The 22,771-nt window shown below is 50.1% G+C and overlaps 1 protein-coding gene across 3 annotated transcripts in view; it reads left to right on the top strand.

Annotated features, from left to right (window-relative positions):
- Brd4 (bromodomain containing 4) overlaps nucleotides 1-22,771 on the top strand; it is an 85,095-nt gene that overhangs the window by 59,824 nt on the left and 2,500 nt on the right. For all 3 annotated transcript variants that reach the window (XM_047532430.1, XM_047532432.1, XM_047532431.1), the window contains 9 exons: nucleotides 554-682; nucleotides 6,383-6,592; nucleotides 7,233-7,432; nucleotides 7,813-8,108; nucleotides 9,129-9,239; nucleotides 18,353-18,405; nucleotides 18,546-18,945; nucleotides 19,506-20,093; nucleotides 22,618-22,730. In XM_047532430.1, coding sequence (XP_047388386.1) covers nucleotides 554-682; nucleotides 6,383-6,592; nucleotides 7,233-7,432; nucleotides 7,813-8,108; nucleotides 9,129-9,239; nucleotides 18,353-18,405; nucleotides 18,546-18,945; nucleotides 19,506-20,093; nucleotides 22,618-22,730 — 2,100 coding nt within the window. The remainder of the gene's footprint in view (nucleotides 1-553; nucleotides 683-6,382; nucleotides 6,593-7,232; nucleotides 7,433-7,812; nucleotides 8,109-9,128; nucleotides 9,240-18,352; nucleotides 18,406-18,545; nucleotides 18,946-19,505; nucleotides 20,094-22,617; nucleotides 22,731-22,771) is intronic.

Here is a 22,771-nt window from a genome sequence, read left to right as displayed (position 1 = left end):
GCTGACATTTGCACTGGAATAAAAGGCATTCTAGCCTTTTTGGGTTTAAGATTTTTTATGTTTCTCTTATTCCAAGAGTGGAGTAAGGCTGCCCAAATACAAGACAGGAAGAGTAGAGGGTGGTGCTGGGTCGTTGGATCAGGGTCCTCTTTCATGTCCCCAAGACAAGTATATGCAAAAATCAGAACTGGACCCAGCCCTCCTTTCATCTTCCTTTTCTTCAGTTCTGGTCTAAGTTTTGCCTCCTGGGATTCTGTCTCTTGCCCTTTACCTAGTCGCCCAGATGAGCTTGGGTTGTTAAACTGGGATGTTCTTTGCTCTGAGACTTGATTTTGAGTGACTCCTTGGGCATTGGATGCTGAGAATGGGGGTGATAGCTTCTCCCTTCCACCACCAGCACCACAAACCCCCACCTGGACCTGGTTTAAACCTAGAGCCACTAAGAAACCAAATAGCTCCTTCAAGCAGCCTTTGCTGCTGCCACATCGAATGACCACTTCCCCATTGAAACACAGGCAAGCAAGGCTAAATGGAATCTGTCTTGTTTTTCTAGTCTAAACTAGAGTCCCGTGAGTACCGAGATGCTCAGGAATTTGGTGCCGATGTCCGATTGATGTTTTCCAACTGCTACAAGTACAACCCTCCTGACCATGAGGTAGTAGCCATGGCCCGAAAGCTCCAGGTGAGGCTTTGGGGAGAGCAGGCCAAACCTCTTAGGAATATTAACAGATTTTATTTCTTGGGGTATTTATTTCTTTTTTTTACTTTGGGATAAGGCCATGTGGCTATGGAAGTGTTGATTCAACTCAGGTTAATGCATGCATTTTAAGTTGGGATTATTTAATTATTACTGAAGCAGGGTGGCTAGTTTTTTTGGGGGGAGGGGGGTGTTCCATTGAAAACCCCCTCCTTGCCCTTCATCTACATTCTGATGCCCTTGGCCACAAGAGCAAATGTGCTGTGCATGGCCCAAACTCTTCTCCAAAACAGACTATCTCAAGTCAACAAGTAAACACTTTATCACACTTATGAGCCAAAGTAACTGCTCACCTCTGGGCATTTCTTCACCATAGCCTTGGAAGGCTTTGTTTGCCTTTTGGCTGCAGGGCGCCTCTTCCTCGATGTTGCACATGACCACAGTTCTCTAAGGGAAGAAGTTCACAGGCTCTATCCTTCAAGTTAAGTCCTGGGTGGTATACTGTAAAATTCACACATGGAGGAGATTACAGCTTAAATGTGTAAACTAATTCTGCTTTTCTTTATTTTAAATAAATAAAACTAGATGCCTAGAAATAGATACCTGGTTATTTTGGGTAAAAAGAATTTAAGGGTTTTGAAATTTTGGAGATATAGGACTGGAGATGTGGTTCAGTGGTAGGGTGCTTTCCTAGCATGTACAGGGTCCTAGTCTTACCATAATTAAAAAATTTTTTTTTGAGAATAAAGCCATTATTTATCGCTTTTATAACCTGCTTTTTAAAATTCTTAGAAAGTAAGCATATAAGATCATTAAAATTCCCCACCTTTTCTCCCCAAGGCCATGAGTTGCTTCTGCTTTTAGGCTCCTAACAGGCTTAGGGCTGAGCCACCTGCTGTTGCATGATGCAGGTTGACTTAGTTGTGACCTCAAAGCTTTCTCCACCTATACAATCATCTGCAAAGTCCTTCTGCAAAGTGAGGACTTGGTAAACTTTTGGTGACCTGTGAGTTTGCCACACAGGTCACACCTGAGTCCCACTTGTCCACCTGTCTTATAGTTCTGCTAGTTCTTTTCACTGTCCCAGACTCGCACCATAGTGTCTCCCTTTTCCTCCTTTGTTATGCATCCTCATCCTGATTCTATCATTCAGCCTGTGTCTGGTCAGGGACTGCCTTTGGTTTAGAGGATGTGTTCTCAAATTCTGGCATGAGAAATAAAACACTTCCCTGTAGGGCTGGATGGACTTGCTCTTACTAGTGTGGACCTGGCCTTATTATTCAAATGCATGCTCAGATTCAAAGGTTTTGTTTCTAGGGGTTGTTTCTTGGTTTTATTTTTCCTGACTTTGGCAGGGAGTGGAGGGTTATGCTCCCTTTTCATTTTGGTGCTACCCATCTTCATAAAGAAGACTGCCCTTTGCCCCTTGGTGTTTACATGTCCCATTCTTGAAAGAGTTCAGGCATTTAAATTTTACTGCAGTGGTGGCTACAGATTTGTGCCTTACATGTTTCCCTCTTTCATTTTGGTGCTACCCATCTTCATAAAGAAGACTGCCCTTTGCCCCTTGGTGTTTACATGTCCCATTCTTGAAAGAGTTCAGGCATTTAAATTTTACTGCAGTGGTGGCTACAGATTTGTGCCTTACATGTTTCCCTCTTTCACTCCATAGTCTCTTGAGAAGACAGGTAACTTTTGCACATGTCTAATAGTTATGCCCTTTCTTTGCCCTCAGGGATGCAGCAGAACAAAAACAAGTTCTTTGCCAACCTTGGAAAATGCTATTTGGAGCCACTTTGTTAGGGAAAGGAAAGAAAAAGCACCCTCTAATATGTCCTGTCTCTCTTACTAATTTCTGTATCTTTTTTTCCTATCCTCAACTCAAACTAGAGCTGCTTTCCCTTCACAATACCTGCTTTTCCAAAAATAAGTTTTAAGATTTTTCTTTTTGACCAGTTGTGGTGGTGCACACCTGTAATACAGCAGGTTGAGAGGCTGAGGCAGGAGGATTGCAAGTTCAAATCCAGCCTCAGCAACTTAGGGAGGCACTAAGCAACTCAGGGAGACCCTGTCTCTAAATAAAATACAAAAAGGATTGGGGATGTGATTCAGTGGTTAAGTTCCTCTGAGTTAAGTTTCTTAATTAGGTTATGCCAAAGGAGTGGGATTTATCTTAAAAAGTTAAATGGAAAAGAATCTTATTTTTTTAGGCACTAAATTCTGGGGCTTGAGAAAATCTCTACCAGTCTGGCAGCAATGGTCATAAAGATGGCCAGTGGCCTCTAGACTTAAGAATTTCCTTAGGCGCCTAAGGGAGGTTTGGACTAAAGGCCATATGTACATGTAGTGGATCCAGAGCTGCTTCTGGTCCTGTCTTCTATTCTCTGCTTTGTTGTGAAGAGTAATTTAGAAAGTTTGGTAGTGATTGCAACCTTGTGGCTACCACCAGAGTTTTATTTGTGGAGGGGAAAAAAAAAATCACGAATTCAAGGCGATATGCAGTTTTTTTCATAGTGAGGAAAAAATAAACTGAAAAGTATACTGGGCCGCCTGGTGTGGATCCCAGAGGCAGGGTTTTGAGATAGGTGTACATGTGTCTCTATGTCTTGCACGCACAGCTGCATCCCTAGCACCTGGAACCTAGTGAACCTCCCACTTCCTGTGTTCTGTAGCTCCCACTCTTGGCTCCAGGTCTGGTTCATCTGGTAGTCTTGAGGCACTGTGATTGCCTAGCACCTGAGCATATCTATTTCCTTAAAGGGTGGGGTGTGCTTCCCCAGTGAATCAGATGCAGCCTGGGGTATGTGACCCTGGGTCAGCATTTCTAGCAAGAAGAGATACTTGGCTTTGAAACTTGTGGGGCATGCTGAGGCTGAGAAATGCATATGACCCAGACCCACAGAGGAAGGGGTTGGGAGTTATGGGATGCCAGGTGGGGACCTGGGCCCACCTTGAAATGCTGTCCACCCAACAGAAGAAGGCCTAAGGCCTATTTTTTCCTAGTATGCTTTTGTGCACTGTTCTTCTCATCCTCTGTGTCCTCCCTTGGGAGATGCTTGCTGTGGATTATATCTCAGATTGGCTTCTCTGGTCCATTTACTGACCCTACAACAGCCCCCTCTCTGTACTTTTGCCCCTCTTCCTTTCTTCTTTGGTGCTGTCCTCCCTGGTCTCTGTAGCAATGTTTTTCATCCAGCTGAGTCTAGTGTCCATCTCTTTGCTCAGGTCACAGCATACCATTTTCAGTTATTCCCAGTTCATTGCAACCTTGCTCTTTCCCTCTTAGCACTTAGAACAGTTTATAACTATTTGTTTATTCATCTTTTCTCTTTCCCACTAGACTTAGTTCCTTCAGGGCAGGGAGCTTACGTGGTGGGCGTTTGGTAGCTATGTGTCTGTCGCAGGTTTTCCTGCCATGTCTCTGGGCCAGTCAGTATATGGACACTCCCACCCTCACTCCATGTAGGCTGGAGCAGGGTTCTTGTATCCCACAGTCGTGAGAAGGATGAAGTCACAGCTGGACACAACCAGGAAGCTGACAGTCCCAGCCCTGCCTGACGTTAGTTTCTTATCCCAACTGACTTCCTGTCTTGTACTCCTTGTTATTTGGTCTTGACTTTGGGTAAGACAGAGCCAAGAATACTCAGGGAGTAGGAATAGGCCTCAGAGTGAGTGCCACCCGGGCTGGGATATAGCAGTTAGTAAAGTGCTTGCCTTATGTGCACAAGGCTCTGGGTTCAATCTTCAGCACCACAAAATTTAAAAAAAGAAAGAAAAAAAAAAAAGTGAGGGCCACCCACTTCATTCCCATTGTCCCAAACAGTAACCACAGTCTACAGTGGAGGAACAGAGATGTCCTTGTGGTAAGTGTACTGCTATCTCAAAGCCAGCCCAGAGAGATTGGATATAGACAGGTGACCTGAGGCAACTTATATTCTAGGCCTTCCTTCTGACCTGAGAAGGAGAGTTGGTCACCTCCTTTTGTGATGTCCTGATATCCTAACACTTCTCAGGAACACTTCTCCACTATCCTTCCCTCTGTGTCTTGCCTATGGGCCTGATTCTTCCAGGAGCTTGTGGAGCTAGCTGCCTCTTGTGGGGTCTGAGCCTACCAATCGGCATCTAAGATGCCGTGGGTGGGTTAGGGTGGAGGTGACAACTCTCCTGGCACATGACCAGGTGCTATGGGGCTTAAGGGTCTTACCTGCTGCCCCATTAGGGACCTTCTCTGGTGTGAAACTCCTTCTTTCTGCCCGGTCCCTTCTCAACAGGCTGTAGGCATCTGTTGTGTATCTTTGTCCTTGTCCTTAGGCCTGCTCAAGGATTTATTTCTGAGTAAATTAGAAAGTTATTGCCCTTCTAGTACTTGATCAGCCAAACCACTCAACACACCAAGAATCACAGGCAGACCCTACTGGAAGAAGGAAGCTGTGCACTGGGTAGTCTGGAAGGAAGGGAGGTGATATGCCTGCTATAGAAGACACCCTCTCCTGTAGCTGCCTGGAAGAGGAAATCTCAGTGTGTTTCTTGATCCTTCAAGAGGTAGTCCCAGGGCAGGCTTCATCAAGTGTGCACTGAGTTGGAACAGCAGCCTCAGTGCATGACCCCACACACTGTTCTCTGAAGCATGAACATACACTTTAGGGAAGGTACTTTTTTGTTGTGTGTTTTGCTACATTGATCAATTTGTTCTGTGCTTAATGCCTGTCTCAGTACTGCTGGGAGGGCTGGGACTGGCTTGCTGGTAGAATGCTTGCCTAGTGTGCATGAAGCCTGGGTTCCATCCCCAGCACCATCAACAACAAAAAATACCACCAGGAAGCCTGTTCCTTCAGCATTTGTCCAGAGTAATCACTGGATTTATGGTGGAGTCATCAGAATAGAGGAACCCTGCCAGCTGGTTTGATGTGTGTCCTGACCCTTGGAACCCCAGACAGGGCTCCTATTCTGTGAGCTCTGAAACCTCGCAAGTTCCATATGACTCTTGAATCTTGGAGGTCTTAGGGTCTCTTGGAATAAATTCCTATGCCCAGTCATCTCCCTGGCCTCTGCTCAGGTCACTTGGATCTCACAAAGTGACTGAGCCTTTCCTCAGCACTCTGCATTATGTACCCTGGAGTTGTCTCAGTCAGGAACTTGGCCCTGCTAATGTGAAGAATGGGGATATAGACTCAAGCATGTGGCCTTGCACTCTCCCAAGCACCCTCCCACCTGTGGCCTTTTCATATACACCTCCTTCTGCCTGGAAGATTCTCTGTAATTGCAATCCTTCCTGCTTCCTCTGTATCAAAGACTGGCAGAGCCTTCTGTTCTGGGAACCATAAACCTGGCCACAGCCTCAGGGCCCTCTTTGTGAGGTTTTCACCCTGAGCCCAGCATTTTTCAAGCACCCTCAGACTAAAGTTCTCAGTAAGCTGGACCTGAGTCATTGTGGGTCATTATGTACCCTAGGCGGTAAGTACCCAGCCGTGTTAGGACCACCTGGCTCTTCAAAGTGAGATTTGAGAAAGTAGTATTGAATGACCTGTCAGAGGGCCTGAACCAGCTCCTCATCACCCATGTTAGTGTCAGAGAGGGTTCCTCATCCTTGCATACCTCTTATCCTCTTGCATACTTCCCCATTGAGTTGACTACAGCAGCCAGTAAGATCAAGGTGACCCTTGTGGGCATGGCTTCCCTCCCCAGGATGTTTTTGAAATGCGCTTTGCCAAGATGCCAGACGAGCCTGAGGAGCCAGTGGTGGCTGTGTCCTCCCCAGCAGTGCCACCCCCCACCAAGGTGGTGGCCCCACCCTCATCCAGTGACAGCAGCAGTGATAGCTCCTCGGACAGTGACAGTTCCACTGATGACTCTGAGGAAGAGCGAGCCCAGCGGCTGGCTGAGCTCCAAGAGCAGGTGAGGATACCAACCTTCAGAGTTCATGGACCTAGAGGTTTCCAAGAGATGTCTGTCCATTCCTACTTGTTCCCTTGTGGCCTTTCCCCATCTGCTAGGTCGAGTACTACATGTTGATCATACACATGGTAGAGCGGGGGTGGAGCTGGGATGGAACATGGTCATTTTCTGGGCAGAGATGAGGCTTCTTTTATATCTTTCCCATATCTCAGAGGAGGAGGCCAAGCCAGGATATTCATCTTTCCTGGGGCTGTCTGCTTTCTTCTCTCCCTCCAAGCTAGTACTTGGGTCCTTAGTGCCTGATGTATCTATATGCGCTTGCCCAACCTTTTAGGAGGTTGCATCCTGGGACCAGGATGGCCAAGGGCTTAGCATCTGCCAGCTTGGGCAACTCCTCCCCTGAGGAGGACCCTGGAAAACTTTGGAGTTCGGGGAATGGGTGAGCATGGGGACTTTGGAATCTGGTTATTGCAGCAGGTCACTTGACTAAGGACCAGCCCTGCCTCTGCCTCCTGCTGTGCCAGACTCTGCTTCTTGGGACTTCCTGGTGTCCTGTATGGTACAAGGTTGATGCCCAGGGTGTGGGTTATAGAAAGGAAGTTTCAGCCCCGGGTGTAAATCTTGCCTGTCTGCTCTGCAGCTCAAAGCCGTGCACGAACAACTTGCAGCCCTCTCGCAGCCCCAGCAGAACAAACCAAAGAAAAAGGAAAAAGACAAGAAGGAAAAGAAAAAGGAAAAGCACAAAAAGAAAGAGGAAGTAGAGGAGAACAAGAAAAGCAAAGCCAAGGAACTTCCTCCCAAAAAGACAAAGAAAAACAACAGCAGCAGCAACAGTGCAAGGTCTGTGCTTCCCAAGTCTACTCTGGGTGGGGATCCTTTTTCCAGCACACCCATGGTGAGGTGGGCCAGGCAGGCAGCTGCTCACTTGTAGCAGCATTTAGTTATTCCTTCTTCCCTTTTCTCTGGAATGAACCTTTGGAGCTCCCATGCTTGGTAAGAAAGGATAGCATGGTGTAGACACCAAGGGTGCAAACACAGCAGAGTCCCAGCTCATGCATCCCCTGGTCAGTTTACTGTCCATCTCTACTGGGTATATTCAAACCTATTTCTTGTGAAGACCAGCTGGGTAGGGTGTGGGAAGCCCCCTGCATGTGGAGGAATGAGTGCCCGGCTTCCTCAGGGGACCTGTTCTTGATGGTGTCTGCATCGTCCCTTCATAGCAAGAAGGAGCCAGCACCCATGAAGAGCAAGCCCCCTCCCACATATGAGTCTGAAGAAGAGGACAAATGCAAGCCCATGTCATATGAGGAGAAGCGACAGCTCAGCCTGGACATCAACAAGCTCCCGGGTGAGAAGCTGGGCCGCGTGGTGCACATCATTCAGTCACGGGAGCCTTCACTCAAGAACTCCAACCCTGATGAGATTGAGATTGACTTTGAGACTCTGAAGCCGTCCACATTGCGCGAGTTGGAGCGCTACGTCACCTCCTGTTTGCGGAAGAAAAGGAAACCTCAAGGTGCCCTTGGGCCCTCTGGGTATGGGGGTCCTTCCCATGGACATCCTGACTCTCCCTTCTCCCTCTGTAGCCTTCTTTTCCAATTGTAAAATACATGGACTCAACACAGAAACCCCTGGAAGGTTATGGCATTTATGCTTCATCTGTCAGAGCCTTCTAGATCTCCCTAACTGATGGCTGTCTGCAGCCCATCTGCACCTCTGTGTTTTGAGCCTTTCTCTTAGCAGCAGCTGCTTCCATCCTCAACTGCCTGTCAGTCGGTCCCCCAAAAGTCTTGCCTCTGGAGCCAGGGTAGAGCAAGGCCAGGAAGAAAGATAAGCCTGCCATGCCCCAGGGACCCGTGTACTGACTTTAAATCAGAACTGAACCAGACTCTGTCCTTCTCTAGCAGGGATGATATGGACCCCTCTTCAGGCATCTTTTTCAAGTTGTATATGCCTCATCTTGGCACACAAGTTTTCTCTTGGGACCACAGTACTTGGGATCTGTGTCAGAGCATTTTTGCACATAGCCTTTATATTCCCAGCCCAGGCTGGCTCCTCTTCAAGTGCACTTTATTATTACATTCACTTGGGTTTCCATCTGCATACTAGATGAGAGCTCGAGGAGACCACTGGGGTTCTTCCCTTGTCTTGCTTTGTCTCTGGGCATCATGTTCCTTATAGGTTCTTTTCGCCTTCTTCCAGAGAGTAACTGAGGATGCCCCAAAGCCAACAGTACCTCAAAATTACTCCTCTGCCTTGTCCCCTGAATCCCTGAGCAGCCCTCCAAAAAATTTTCTGAGAAATTGATATGGCCTTGAAATTCCGGCATCAGCCAGTATGCAGTAGCTTACTAGCAGGAAACATGGGACCACTCAGGTCCTGTGACAATGGCAACTGGTAGGTCGGATCAGTGATTAGGCCCATGGGGCACAGGCTTCCCACTTGTCCTTCTCTGGTATTTGTCATACGCCATAGCTAACAGCAGCCTCCTGGGTTCCAGTTTTACCTGACATGGTTCCTGTTGCTTGAATTGCAGCTGAGAAAGTCGATGTGATTGCTGGCTCCTCCAAGATGAAGGGCTTCTCGTCCTCTGAGTCAGAGAGCACCAGCGAGTCCAGCTCCTCTGACAGTGAAGACTCCGAAACAGGTTAGGTGACTCCTTATTAAGCATCTTGTCAGTCCCCTCCCCCCAGCGCCCAGAGGCAACAGTCTGTCATACTTGATGGGCCCTTCTGTCTGTCCATCTACCTTGTTAACTTTCTCCCTAGAGGGTGGTGGGTAGCCCTGTGCTGCAGTGATCTATTCTCTTTATGTGACGCTCACACTCTTACTCTGGAGGGCTAAACTAGGAAGTACTAGTAGCCAAAGGTATTGACACTACAGAACCCAGGTAGGAAGCAAGCAGAGGGCTAGGGCTTCAGAACTGTTGGTGTTGGGGGCCCCAGGTGGTGCCATCCTGCCTAGCCTTTTGTCCCAGAGAGGACTGCATCCCTGCATCTTGCCCACATCACTGTTGCATGCAGTGCCACATTACAGAGAAAGTGCTTATACTGGTGAAAGCTGAACCACCTGCAGCTCACAGACCACATTGCCCGTCTGCTCTTGGTCCTGTTTTCATTTGGGCTCTGGCACTTAATCCTCTCCAGAGTGTGCTTATTGCTGTGTAGACTGCTCCTTGTTCTGCTCTCACTCTGCATGTACCTGGGCATCTATGTCCTGCACTTTTAACAGTTCTTTGTGTTCTGTGGACCTGCACTGGTGCCCCATCAGAGCCCACCTTCTGTGTAGCAGCTTTAGAGCTAGAGGGCATGGGCAGGCAAGTGGCAGTGCTGGGAGCTAGCTTAGGTAGGGCGGAAGCCGCTTTCCCTGGATGTACATTTTTCTCATTCTCAGGAGTGCAGGTGCTCAGACTGGCTGAAAGGAGAGGTAGAGAAGGAGCCATGAAAGCTGGGGCACCTGGTGCATATATCATGCAAGTGAGCTTGTCCCTGGAAAGGTCATGTCCCATCAGCTAAGTAGACCAGCAGCAGAACACTGGGGACCCAGCCATGGGGTCTCAGGCATGCTCTGCCAGGTGGACTGGGGTGTGCAGATCCATTGGGAAATGTGTATTTGAGTCAAAAGGTTCCTGGCATGTTCTTCCACAGGCCTATTCCCAGTTAGAATTTTATTCTGACTGGAAATAAATGCTAATCCCCACAAATTGAATGCATGGAAATAGTGGCCTAATATTTTCAAAGGTCTAGGCTTCTGTGCAGCAGGTGGGAAGATCCATGTTGCTGCAAGGTGTGTGTTCATAGGTCAAGTGGACTGAGCCCACCTCTGCTTTGGTAATCTCGGGTTGGGGGAAAGAGGCACTTCCAGACCTTGGGGTCATCTGGGGGCTTCTCTGGTGCTCTGGACTACCTCATTTTTGATGAACCCAAATGAGATGCAATCTGCTAAGCCCCGTTTATTCTCCATTTCTTCAGCACTGGCTGCAGATGTTGCCTGGGGCAGGCTGCTGGCCTCCCCTGTTGCCATCCTTCACCTTTTTTTTTTTTTTTTTCCCCTAATCAAAACCAACCTTGCTTTTTTTTTTTTTTTTTTTATCGCTAGTATTCTTTCTCCCCATCCTTACTTTTTTATTGCATCAGCCAGCAGGGGGTGCTGTACACCTGGGCTGCCTGTGGGAGGGGAGTCGGGGCATCCTGCCCTTCACAGGGTGAATGGGTGACTAGCTGTATTCTTGGGCCCAATTAGCATTCCTGGTAGACACTGAATTTTCACTTTTAAGTGCCAGCCAAGCCTCTGGTTTGCCATTCCTCTGGGTTTTAGCACTTCTTGCATTTTCTACCAGACTGCTCCTTCCAGGGGTTTTTCAGATCTGAGTAACCAAAAGAAAACCCCAAAGGCTGGAACTGGCAGTGGACCTTATCACTAAAACAACTTAGCTGGATTGTGCAGGGGAACTGCTTTGGCCTGATGCTGTACTTCAGGGGGCTGTGGTCATCATGTCCTAATTGCAAGTCTGTGACTATGAACTTTGTTTCTGGTCCCCTCCAGCCCTCTTCTCCATATTTGCTTTAGGCAGAAACCCCCCTGGGCTCCCACGAGTGCCCTGTCCCGCTTCTGCCACTGGCGATCCCACAACACAATTTTCAACCGCTCTCTGTTGCTGCCTTTTTCCCCCTTGCCTTTAAAGAAAGTGGAAAGATTGTGCAACCAGTAATTTGAGAGTCCTGGGAACAGCCTTCCTGGCGGGATAGAGGGTGAGATTTACGGTCTTAGGTCTGCCGGCTTGCATGCTCTCAGGCTCCCTTCATCCAGCTCTAGTCTCTCCCTTAGCTGCCTCAAGCGGGGCTCTCCCCTCTACCCAAATGTCCTCCCCACCTTGGATATTGCCTGACTCCATTTTATCTTCGGAGTGCTGGCAAACAGGGCTGATGATGGAGCAGGAGCTTTCTTTGCCTTCTGTATGCACTGGCAAGCTCTTTCATGAGCTGACTGGGCACTTCTGCTCAGGAAGGGTCTACCGTAAGTGGTTTGTACAACAGATCCCAAAGTGGGAGCACACGTGGCACTGGTGAATAGTGAATGCAACCTTCTGCTGCCCCATGCCACAGAGGACATTGCATTGTTGCTGGTGGTGGGATAAGGGTGCCCAGTAGGCAGCTCTCCAACAGCTTTTTTCCTGGCTCCCAAAGAAGCAGGGAAGCCCCAATCTCTATGGTGGATACAGGCAGTTTTGCCTTGAGGGGAGTGGAAAGAGTAGTGGAGTGTTAAAGATAGTTTCCTTTAGTCTTTTGGGGCTTGTTTTGCCCTCGTTCTTATGTTTCCATCTGGATTAGAATTGAAATTCCTGAAAAGGCCTATTTTTGACACTTGTTTTAAGGGGTAGTTCTGCTGACTTGGTCCAGGACATGGATTGCCAAAAGAAACTAAAGAGTGATGCTGAATCAGTCTGGAAGCAAGTGGTAAATGGAGCACTCTTCTGGCAGCCATCCATGGCAAAAATGCTGCAGGCTGCCCAGGACAGGGGTCCTGGGCCTCTAGGGCCAGGTTGCAGTTTAGGAAGGCTGTGCCCAGATGAGACTATGGAAGCTGCTTTCCCAGCTGGGTCCCCTTGTCTCTTGCCCAGCAGCACGCACACCAACGACCAGTCCCATTACTTCTTCTGAACCCAGCTATTACTTGAGTTGTGTGGTTTTCAGTGAGCTTCTGTCTAGCTCAAGTCCAGAACTGCGGGAAGTTTCATTGTTGGCTTAGGCAAGGTTAGAACCCAGATGTCACCTTTCCCCACTTCTAGGCAAGCTGAAGGCAGGCACTGAAGGGACTCCCCTTCTCACTGCCATCCCAAGTAGGCTGCAGCCTTTGCTTTCTCACCAGCACTGGGATAAGGTCTCCCTGGCATATGGGTTATGGAATGTCTTAGGACTTTCCACCAGATCTCATTTATCACATTGTTGATGTCTGGCACTTCTCAAATGCCATGCACAGGTCTTGTTAGGCAGTGGTGGCCACACAGTTTGTATCTCTCTCAGGAGCATCCCCCACATCCTCAGCTCTCCACACTGAGACAGGGGTTCCAGGACATATGGGGAGATTTTCTCTGATTCTGTCCTGGTCTTCTGGTTACAGCAGAAGGCAGAACAGCTATTTTAGTCTCCTGATTTCCTTTTCCCAGGATTGGAGCATGTGGGCGTTTCTTACTAGCTCCAGGGTAAAAAGGAATGTTGGATGTTTTGGAAGGATTTGAGCTGGGAAGTGCAGACAGAGGCCATGGGACGCTCTTAACCACACAACCAGTCTGGACTTCTTGGCCCCCAGAGTCTTGGAGGGACTCATTCCAGTCATATCTGTAGGCCATGGATTGCCTGCTCCCAGCGTATGACATTTGCCCTTGGGAAGGGGTGAAGTTCCTATAAGGGTTGGGGGTCTACACAGCCACGTGACAACCCTACACACACACACACACACACACACACACACACACACACGAGTTACAGCTGGAGGGGTTTGGGGCTTCACTGGGTTGAGGGCGATCCTTATGGAATGTGGCCTTGCAGTGAGAGGCCGTGGTGGGCGGGATTTTCCCAGGCATGTGCTGAGGACCAGGGAGCAGTATATTGTTGCATCTGGGACTCCAGCAGAGGTGTGGTTCTGCTGCTGCTTCAAGAGTGGGCTTGCCTGGTGCCCCTCCTTGATCTGGAAACCATGTTGGATGCCCTGGAAAGGGAAGGAAAGGACAAGACTTTCCTCCTTGGTCCTTCTGTACCCACTTCCTCAGTAGTATCCTGGATTCCTCTTTATAATTCATGTTTTTTTGCTTTGGGCATCTGGAGGAATGCAGAGATGAGGCTCTGCTCTTTGCCTCCCTCATCTGGAGATCCTGCACTCCACACCTCTGTCAGGGGTGGTGGTTCTCTGACCACACCAAGGAAGGGCTGACATTGCCTCCCTCAGACTGGAATTAGCAGATGACTAATGGGCTTAACAAACTGGCTAGTGGGACAAGAAGAGGTACCTCTTGACATTCAAAGGGAACAGCTTCAGTAATGGTGAAGGAAATGTAGCAGGCAGTCAGGCAGGACACAGATGGAATGTGTTAGTAGAAGCAGTTCTGTCTAGAAGGATGAACAGACTCAGGGCAGTTTTGGAGAGGTCTGAATATGCTGGATCCATGACCCTTCTAAGGGAAAGGTGGGGTCTGTTCCTGCCTTAGGCAGGATTCCTGGTCTCCAGCACCATTCTGTCGTGCCCTGTCAGCCACTGGGGCACAGAAGGCTGACTCAGTCTGCAGTTCTTCTGTTCTTGTGACTTGAATGGTACATTCCACACCATTTCTCTCACACTGGTTTCTCTCTCCCTCTATGTAGGTCCTGCCTAATCATTGGACACGGACTCTTAATAAAACGGTCTTCAGTTCCAGATTCCTTCCCAGCAAGCTATAGCTTAAGTCCATTTTCTTCTGTGAAAGGGACAGGACTCCATCAAGTTATGGAATTCCTCAGAGCCCTGGGCCTGTCCCCTGGGGTGGATTAGTCATGTCCAGCAGCACACGCCTAATCCCGCCTTTGGGAAGGCGGCCTGCCTGGCCGGCCGCCCGGGCCTCCCTGTGCAAAGACTGCCTGGCTATCCTGCCCAGCCTCCCTGGTCATCTGGGGTCTCTGGGTGGGTAGCATCTCCTGGAGGGTGATGACAATCCCCCCACATATGTGTACATGTGGTGCTGCTCCGTGTGCAAAGCCTGATCACAGTATATTTTCTTTCTTCATTCCCTCTTTTTCTGAGACTCCAGACCCTAAGTGCTTCCCTCTCAGGCCTTCAAGTGACTTTAGCCTAGGAAAGATTTCATTCAGCATAAGGAAGAATACTCTGACCTCTCCAACTTTCCCATATAAGGAGTGGGGGCTTTAGAGGCAAGGCCAGCTGGGCCATGGAAGATTCAATGGGGCCATCCTGGTTGGCTTAATTAGGGGGCTATCACCAGCCACAGCTGATTCAAGCCTCCTGAAGTCTACCTTCCATCCCCGTTGTTTCTATTTCTAGAAGTTTATGTTGCCTGGTGTGCATTTTCACAACTTCTTTGGCCTCTTCTCCTCAAGAGGAAAACACCTTCAGAACTTCTGGTGAGGGTCACTCAGGCCCATCAACCACAGCCCCTCGTGTGCTGCCTGCTGCCCATCTTAAGGGGCATTAGCAGTCTTCAGTCCCCTAGAATGATGACAGGCACTGGTGCTGGGGTAATCAAGAGTAGCCACATCATCCAAGCCCTTCCAGGGGCACCAAATAGACTTTTTTGCTCTAAAAATAAATATCAACCCTTTTTTGGTCATGAATCCAGCATCTCAGCAAGACACTGCCTAAAGTGTAATGTTCCCTAGAAACTGCATCTACATTCTAGAGGACTCTTTTTTCCCTTCTTTTTTTGAAGTGTAGTTTATGTGTACTTAGATACCTGCCATCTCCTGAAACCTTGGAGTCTGCCTTCTGGAGCTGGAAACAGGTTGAGGAGGTGCCTTTATTATTGTCAGGCTATGGGTGCCTGCCTGGAGAAATCTGGCAGCCCTCCTCAGCTCCTCATGTCCTTGTGCTGCTTACTGCCCCAGACCTACTATGGCTACAGGGTCTAGCCCCAGCCTTCCCCAAATTTCCCAGGCCCCTGCATTGATGCTTCTGAGTTCCTAAGCCACTCCCAATCTTTTCCAGGCATCCGGCTTCCAGTCAGCTCCATTTGCCAAACAGACTATTTTGAGCTGCCCTTTGGCCTGTGCCTTATGTGTTCCAAGTGAACTTGGCTTGGCTGGGATGGTGCGATTTGTGCCCAGAGATTCCCACAGGACACTTGGGAAGCTGCTGGCATTATCTTTCTGGGAAGATTCTGCTGTCTTGGACCAAATGGCAGCCTCGATTCCCACAGTATCTCAGCCACATGCCACCCCTTCTCTTCCCCATACAAAGTATACCCAGGCTGTAGTTACAGGCCAGCTCTCCTGCAGGGTCCTCACACCTTTGCTGTCCAGGGATCCCATCTTTCTTGCCTGTGGGGCTTCCATCTGCCAGAGCATATCCAGAGCCCATTGAGCTTGAGAGCTCTTTAGACTTAAACTGTCACCTGTGCTGGGTGCCTGGAGAAGACAGCAGACAGGACAGTATCCACCCACTCTTCCTTGTTGGCAGCTTCCTGATCCAGGCAATAAAAGGTTCAGCCAAGGGCTTGCTGGGGTCCTGTGGCAGAACTAGCAAGGGCTCCTCTCCTCTACCCTGCCCTGCCCTGCCCTGCCCTTAACCCTCCTTTCTGTCTCCTTGGCTGAAGTGGGTCTGGGTGCGGGGTGGGTTGGGAGAAATCAGTGTTTTAATCAGATTTTACAAAACGTTTTATTCCTTTGTACAATTACTATCCTATGTAAAGATGAAATTTGTGTTGAGTTGAAGATTGTCATGGAATAAAGATCACACAGTACTTGAGGCCATCTCCATGTAACCCTTTCCAGAGAGTTTTGTGTGGGGGTGTCTGGGGCTGGTGTGTTGTGAAGTTGTGCACTTCCTGTCTTGTCTTCTTACTGGTAACTCCAACACAAGGCTCAGGCTATGGGAGCCAAATGGGACTGCCCCAAAACACACTCCGGCTCTCCTTGGCCCCCACCACTGGCTCCTTTAATCTCATCTGGGCCCAGGGGTCTGCCTTGTGCCTTCCACCTTCTCCACTCTGGAGACAAACCCTGGAACACACTCCTGTGAGCTTTCCAAGGCAGCCAAGACCCTCCCTGGAACCCCCAGGAGCCCATTGTCCTTGTTACATGCCTGTTCATGTGGACCTCTACTCAACTGCTCCTCCTTTCTGTAAGGGGAAAAGGAATGGTTTATTCAAGGGTACTGATCGACAGGCCGCCATGGCTCTACCCAGCCACCTTTCCACCACTGGACAGTGTCTGGACATATTCCTGAGGCTTATCGAGGTCAGACTTCACATGGTGACCTGGCTTCTTTCCCTAACTTCCCTTTTCTGTGCCCAGTTCCCTCAGAAGTATGCCCTGCATTTGAGCAGCCACCCTGACCCATGGCCACCTTGCACTGGAACAGGTGCTAGAAGAGCCCATCCTGGAGAGGTCCAGGACTGCTCCTCCTATTCCCTTGGCTCAATGACCTCTGCTGCTAAGACCAGAGCTCTGCAGACCTCACCTCACCTCTGGTCCTGGGGTATCCAGCCTCTCCAGCTAGCATTTCTTTAACCTCACAGCAAACATACCTTGTTGCCTTGACCCTGCAAGTCTACCCAAACTGTCCCCTTTTGTATATCTCACCTACAAGAACATCCCTCTAGATTTTTAATCTGACCTAGAGTCCTGAGCCCTATATCCTGGTGTTCAGGTTTGGGACCTCATCTTTGGTTCCCATGTCCTAGGTTCCTCACTTGCTGCCCTTTACCATTTGTTATGAGGACATGTGTCTATAGCTGCTGAGGTGTGTGTCCATGTCTTGTCTTTTGCATGGAGTGGTGAGCTTTTACAGGGCATGAGGTCCTGTCTCATCCCTTTTGGTGGCACATTGCACCTCAAGGTCATGCATCTCACAAGCTTAGCACGGCCCTCGTGAAGCAACCCTGAACAGAAAGGTAGCCTTGATTTGGACAAAGCATGCATCCTCTGAAATCAGCAGTAAGGTTTGGCATCCTGGCAAGGCGTTCAGGGGAAGCCAGGCAAAGGTACGAGGTTCTAGATTCTTGCCTCCATGACAAGAATCTGAAAGACTACGTATATTACTTGCCAACCTGGAAGCACAAGCTAGGGTGGTTTCCTTCTCTGGAACTGGTACACCATCTATTTTGTGAGGAGGCATCCAACTGGTAAACATTCTTTAACATGAACCTCTGGGGAAGGAGCAGAGGTAGTGCACAGGCCTTTATAAAGGATGCCTTGAGGAGGCAGGCACATACTAGAAATATCTACGTGGTGTCAGCACCAAGCTGACTCCAGAGAATTCTGTTAGGGTACATGCTGCCTTCTCTGCAACACCTTGGTTCTGCCCCAGAGAATGGAAATCTCTGAGTTCTGTCTCCCCCAAGGATAGAGGAAGCAGGCTTGTGTCCTCCTTTGATAGCCATGACAATGAGCTTCTGCCCTGTTTGTACCTGTTCATTCTGGGGAGGCTGATTTGCTTCCTTGCCTCCCCAGAGGTGCTCACTTGGCAGGGGCGGGGTGGGGGTGGGGGCTGTGGTTCTGTGACCAGGCTGTGACTCACCAACAGCATTAGTCTCAGCTCCAGCCATTGCTTCCCCTGGGACTGTGGGAAGGTAGGGGTCTCAAAAGGCAATGCAGTTAGAGGCCCCAGATTGCTACATTTTAGCTGTGTGACCCTGAACAAGTCTCCTTAACTTCTCAGAGCTCACTTTTCTCAACTGTTCAATGAATTGGATCATTTCCAACATCACAGGTTATCCCAAAATAGCCAGTTCAGGTCCAGAGCATGTGAACACCCAAAGTGACATGTGACTAGGGGAAGATCTTGGGCAAGATCTGTTTCCAGTGCATTCAGCGAATCAGCCTTCAATAGCACTGGTGGTCTGAAGCTTGTGGGGCAGGGCTAGGGGTGCTTTTTTCAGGCATAACCCCTGCTGGGAAAAGCAGATGGTAGGTGACACCCATCATTCCCCTTCCCCATGACTATTCTGGATCCCACCTACCCTCAAAAAAGTCCTGCACCCTTTTTTCTCTTCTGCATTCAGAGCCAGCTTATGATCCTCCGCCAGAGCCTTACCACCTTCTTTTTTCTCTGCAGAGATGGCTCCGAAGTCAAAAAAGAAGGGGCACCCCGGGAGGGACCAGAAGAAGGTATGTGGCTCAGGGTTGCCCTCTCTTAGGTGAGAGCTGGCCAGCCACTCGGCTCTTTCAGCCACAGGGGCACCCTGGGTCTGATTGAGTCTGTTCTGCCTGCCTGATGTCAGCCTGTATATCTTTCTGTCTACCTACAGCACCATCACCACCACCATCAGCAGATGCAGCCAGCCCCGGCCCCTGTGCCCCAGCAACCACCCCCTCCTCCCCAGCAGCCCCCACCGCCTCCGCAGCAGCAGCAGCAGCAGCAGCAGCAGCAGCAGCAGCAACAACAACCACCACCCCCACCCCCGCCGCCCCCACCCTCCATGCCACAGCAGGCAGCCCCAGTGATGAAGTCCTCACCCCCGCCCTTCATCGCGGCCCAGGTACCTGTTCTGGAGCCACAGCTCCCAGGCAGCGTCTTCGACCCCATCGGCCACTTCACACAGCCCATCCTGCACCTACCGCAGCCTGAGCTGCCCCCTCACCTGCCCCAACCACCTGAGCACAGCACTCCGCCCCATCTCAACCAGCACGCCGTGGTCTCTCCTCCAGGTGAGCGGTGGCCACTGCCCCCTTCCTACCTGGGTTCCACCCTACCATAATGGATACTTCAATTTCTTAGCCTCAGTTGCCCAGGTCAGCAACTTCTTGGGACTGTCTTGGAAATAAAAGTGGCAAGGAACTAGCATTTTAATTCAGAAGCTACAGATTCATTTTTGTGGGGCCAGACATTGTATTAAGTGAAAAATGATGGGATCCCTCTGCAATTCGCAGTTGGGGGATGTAGGAACATACTCTTCCTGATAAAAGTTAGTCCTGTGGAGCCTGGGTAGCATGTACTGTGTGATGTAAGACAGGGCCACTCCCTCCTGATGAACTGGTGAAGGTCTGTGAGTGGTGACCGAGGCCTGTCCTAAGGAAGCTGTGTGAGATCATGAGCCAGCAGAAGGGTTAGGGGAACAACACAGCTGTAGAGGGTGGGGAGAGAGTGCTAGTTGACAGGAGACCAAAAGGAGGTCACTAGAGTCCAGACAGGGTCAGCATAGAGCAGGAAGGCCAGCCTTGGTAACAGGGCTCTTGGACCTCACTGCCACACTATTGTGTTCTTCCAGCTTTGCACAACGCACTGCCCCAGCAGCCATCACGGCCTAGCAACCGAGCTGCCGCCCTCCCCCCTAAGCCCACCCGGCCCCCTGCCGTGTCACCTGCCCTGACCCAGCCACCACTGCTCCCACAGCCCCCTATGGCCCAGCCCCCTCAAGTGTTGCTGGAGGACGAAGAGCCACCTGCCCCACCCCTCACCTCCATGCAGATGCAGCTGTATCTGCAGCAACTGCAGAAGGTGCAGCCCCCCACGCCGCTACTCCCTTCCGTGAAGGTGCAGTCCCAACCCCCTCCACCCCTGCCACCTCCTCCCCATCCTTCTGTGCAGCAGCAACTCCAACAGCAGCCACCACCACCCCCACCACCCCAGCCCCAGCCGCCACCCCAGCAGCAGCACCAGCCCCCACCACGACCAGTGCACTTGCAGCCCATGCAGTTCTCCGCCCACATCCAGCAACCTCCACCACCCCCGGGCCAGCAGCCCCCCCACCCACCCCCGGGCCAGCAGCCACCCCCACCCCAGCCCGCCAAACCTCAACAAGTCATCCAGCATCACCCTTCACCCCGGCACCACAAGTCGGACCCCTACTCAACTGGTAAGTGGCCCTGCCCTTGGGCTCTGGGGAAGCTGGTATTGGGCCTGGAGTTTTATTCTTGAAAAAACCAAAAGAGTTAGCTTATGTTTCAGACTACAGTGAGCTCAGAACTGAGCTCTAAAGGCTTGGGGCAGTTAAAGAGAGGAGCTGTACTCAGGGAACATTGGTGCTTCCTACAGTGTCTTTATCGGCGCTCTCTCCTGCTTGCACATCGAGATTGCCCAAAGTAAGGCTTCCTTTCTTCTCTTAGAACACACAGTTCTTTTTTTTTTTAGATGTTGATAGATCTTTATTTTATTCATTTATTTATATGTGGTGCTGAGAATCAAACCCAGTGCCTCACACATGCTAGGCAAGTGCTCAACCACTGAGCCACAATCCCAGCCCTAGAACACACAGTTCTAAGAGAACATGGCAATGCACCCTTAACTCCTGCAAGATGGGGAATCCAGGAGCCCCAGGGAGGCATCTGTTCCACCTTTGGAGTTCAGAATAGGCTTTCTGGAGGAGATGACTATAGTACAAGCAATTGCTAATTTAGTAAACAGTATGGAAATGAGGTTCAGGTAGAGCCGGAATCAGGTCTGGGCTGTGGGCACTGTTTTGGAACAATGGGGCTCTTCTCTCAACCCCAAAATATTCTGGCCAGAAAATGTTCATTCGTGTCTTGTGGTGTGGAACACTTAAGGATCAGGGCAGTTGTCCTGGACTGATAGCATAGGTTGTACAGTCTGCCTTGGAGGCTCTCCAAGTGCAGCCCACAAACTGAGTAGTAGAAACTGCCAGGTGCAAGTGGATTGCCTGTGTCCTGAGCTGAGAGCAGCTGTCTATCCTCCCTGGGAAAAACTGGTTTTGGGCTTCATCACTGTGCAGCTGTGGCTATTCTCACTCAGAGCAGGCCAACCTTCCCTGTGGGAGGAAGGTGATAGGTGACAGAACAACTGGCATTTAGGGGAGCTTAGGCCAATAGCCTAGGATATCTGGCCACCTCTTTGAGTCCCAAGCCCTGACTCAAGCTCCTACAGCCTAGGAAGGGGCATGAGGAATGGTGAGGGTTGGAACACAGCTGGGGACTTTGAGCCAAAAATGAAGTTGTCAAGAGTTCCACAGAGGCTCAGCAGGCATCCCTGGGCACCCAGCCAGCTTTCCGGTGCCGTATCTTAATTGCCAGCCCTCCAAGGGTACCAGAAGGTGGGTGGTTCCTTATAGCATCAGCCCAAGAGTCTTCTGTTGGCCTAATCAGCTTCAGCAGATTCTCCCCAACAACCAAGCCCTATCTGGGAGCCTGTCATATTCATGTGACCTGTGGGTCGCTGGCACCAGGCCAAAACCAGGGCCAGCAAGATAAGATGGTAGTTGTCCTGAACCACTACAATGGAGATAAGTGTCAAAGCCAATAAAACCAACCCCAGAGGATTGTGAGACTGCAGGGACTGGGCAAACCTTGCCACAGTTATAGGCTCCAAACAACTTAGGAGTGAAGGGCGAGTCCTGTCTTTAGAGAGTGACAGGAGGGTATGACACACCTGGGGCATTACGGTCTACTCCAGGCATATCAAAATAGAGACCTTCAGCTGGGGGGCTCTTGGCAGACCCAAGAGTGCCTTTGCTGGCAGACAGTGGCTTGGAAGCAGGACCTGGAAGTTGGCATGTAGGACCAAATTAAATTGCTCAGCGTGAAGCATGAAGCAGAACTCAGAATGTGTTGGAAAGGCGGTACTTATTCTTGTGGATAGTTTGGCTTGTCCTGAGCTGTAGCTGGCCACACTGTATCAGGTGGCAAGGCCCCTTCAGGCAAGAATTTGGGCAGAAGGGTGTGTGGGTTGCATTGGGTTGGGTGGGACTTAGCTCCTTCAGTTGCCCAGTTTTGAGCTGCTGGCTCACTGTGACCTGGGTTTCAGTTTCCTCACTATACAGCTAAGGAGACTAAAGTACTTCAGGGTCTATTTCTTAGTGGCCATCAGCAGAGCTCTCCAGGGTTCCTCTGACCTGCAACTCTTTGGGTCTCTCCTAGCCACAAGGTGAGGACCTGTTCTACTTACTCTGTCCAGGTGGAGGCCAGTTCCTGACTTCACTGTTTTGCAGACAAGCTGAGTTAGAGGACAGGACTTTAGGAAGGGTTCTGAAAATCCCCACCCTCACCCCCAAGGACTAGGCCCCAGGTCCTCAGCAACCACTCAGGTGAGCCAGGCTGCTCAGGGGCAAAGTGGGGACTGTAACCAGGCTCATCCTTGTGGATTGACATCCCTTATGTTTAGCTCAAACCACATTTTAGAACTGTCTGAAACTATTTTTAAAAAGTTCTAGTGCCTGGACCCCACCTGAGACCCCACACTCAGTCCTTTGGGGGAAGGGAGTCAAATCCTTATCAGGCCCAGGAGATTTTTTTGGATCTTTACTCTGTCAAGCCTAGCCAGGCCTCATGCTGGTTCTACATCCCCTTTCCCTGTTAGAATTTTCTTGTGGTCCAGGGCTGGTGGACTGTATGCTAGCCCCCTGAAGTACTCCTTGTGCCCTCTCCTAGGTCACCTCCGTGAAGCCCCCTCCCCGCTTATGATACATTCCCCCCAGATGCCACCGTTCCAGAGCCTGACCCACCAGTCTCCACCCCAGCAAAATGTCCAGCCTAAGAAGCAGGTAAAGGGCCGAGCCAGGCCACATCCCTCACGGGTAGGCGT

Source organism: Sciurus carolinensis, chromosome 17, assembly GCF_902686445.1.
Source record: "Sciurus carolinensis chromosome 17, mSciCar1.2, whole genome shotgun sequence".
Lineage (NCBI taxonomy): Eukaryota > Metazoa > Chordata > Mammalia > Rodentia > Sciuridae > Sciurus > Sciurus carolinensis.
This window is presented reverse-complemented; position numbering and strand designations above follow the sequence as displayed.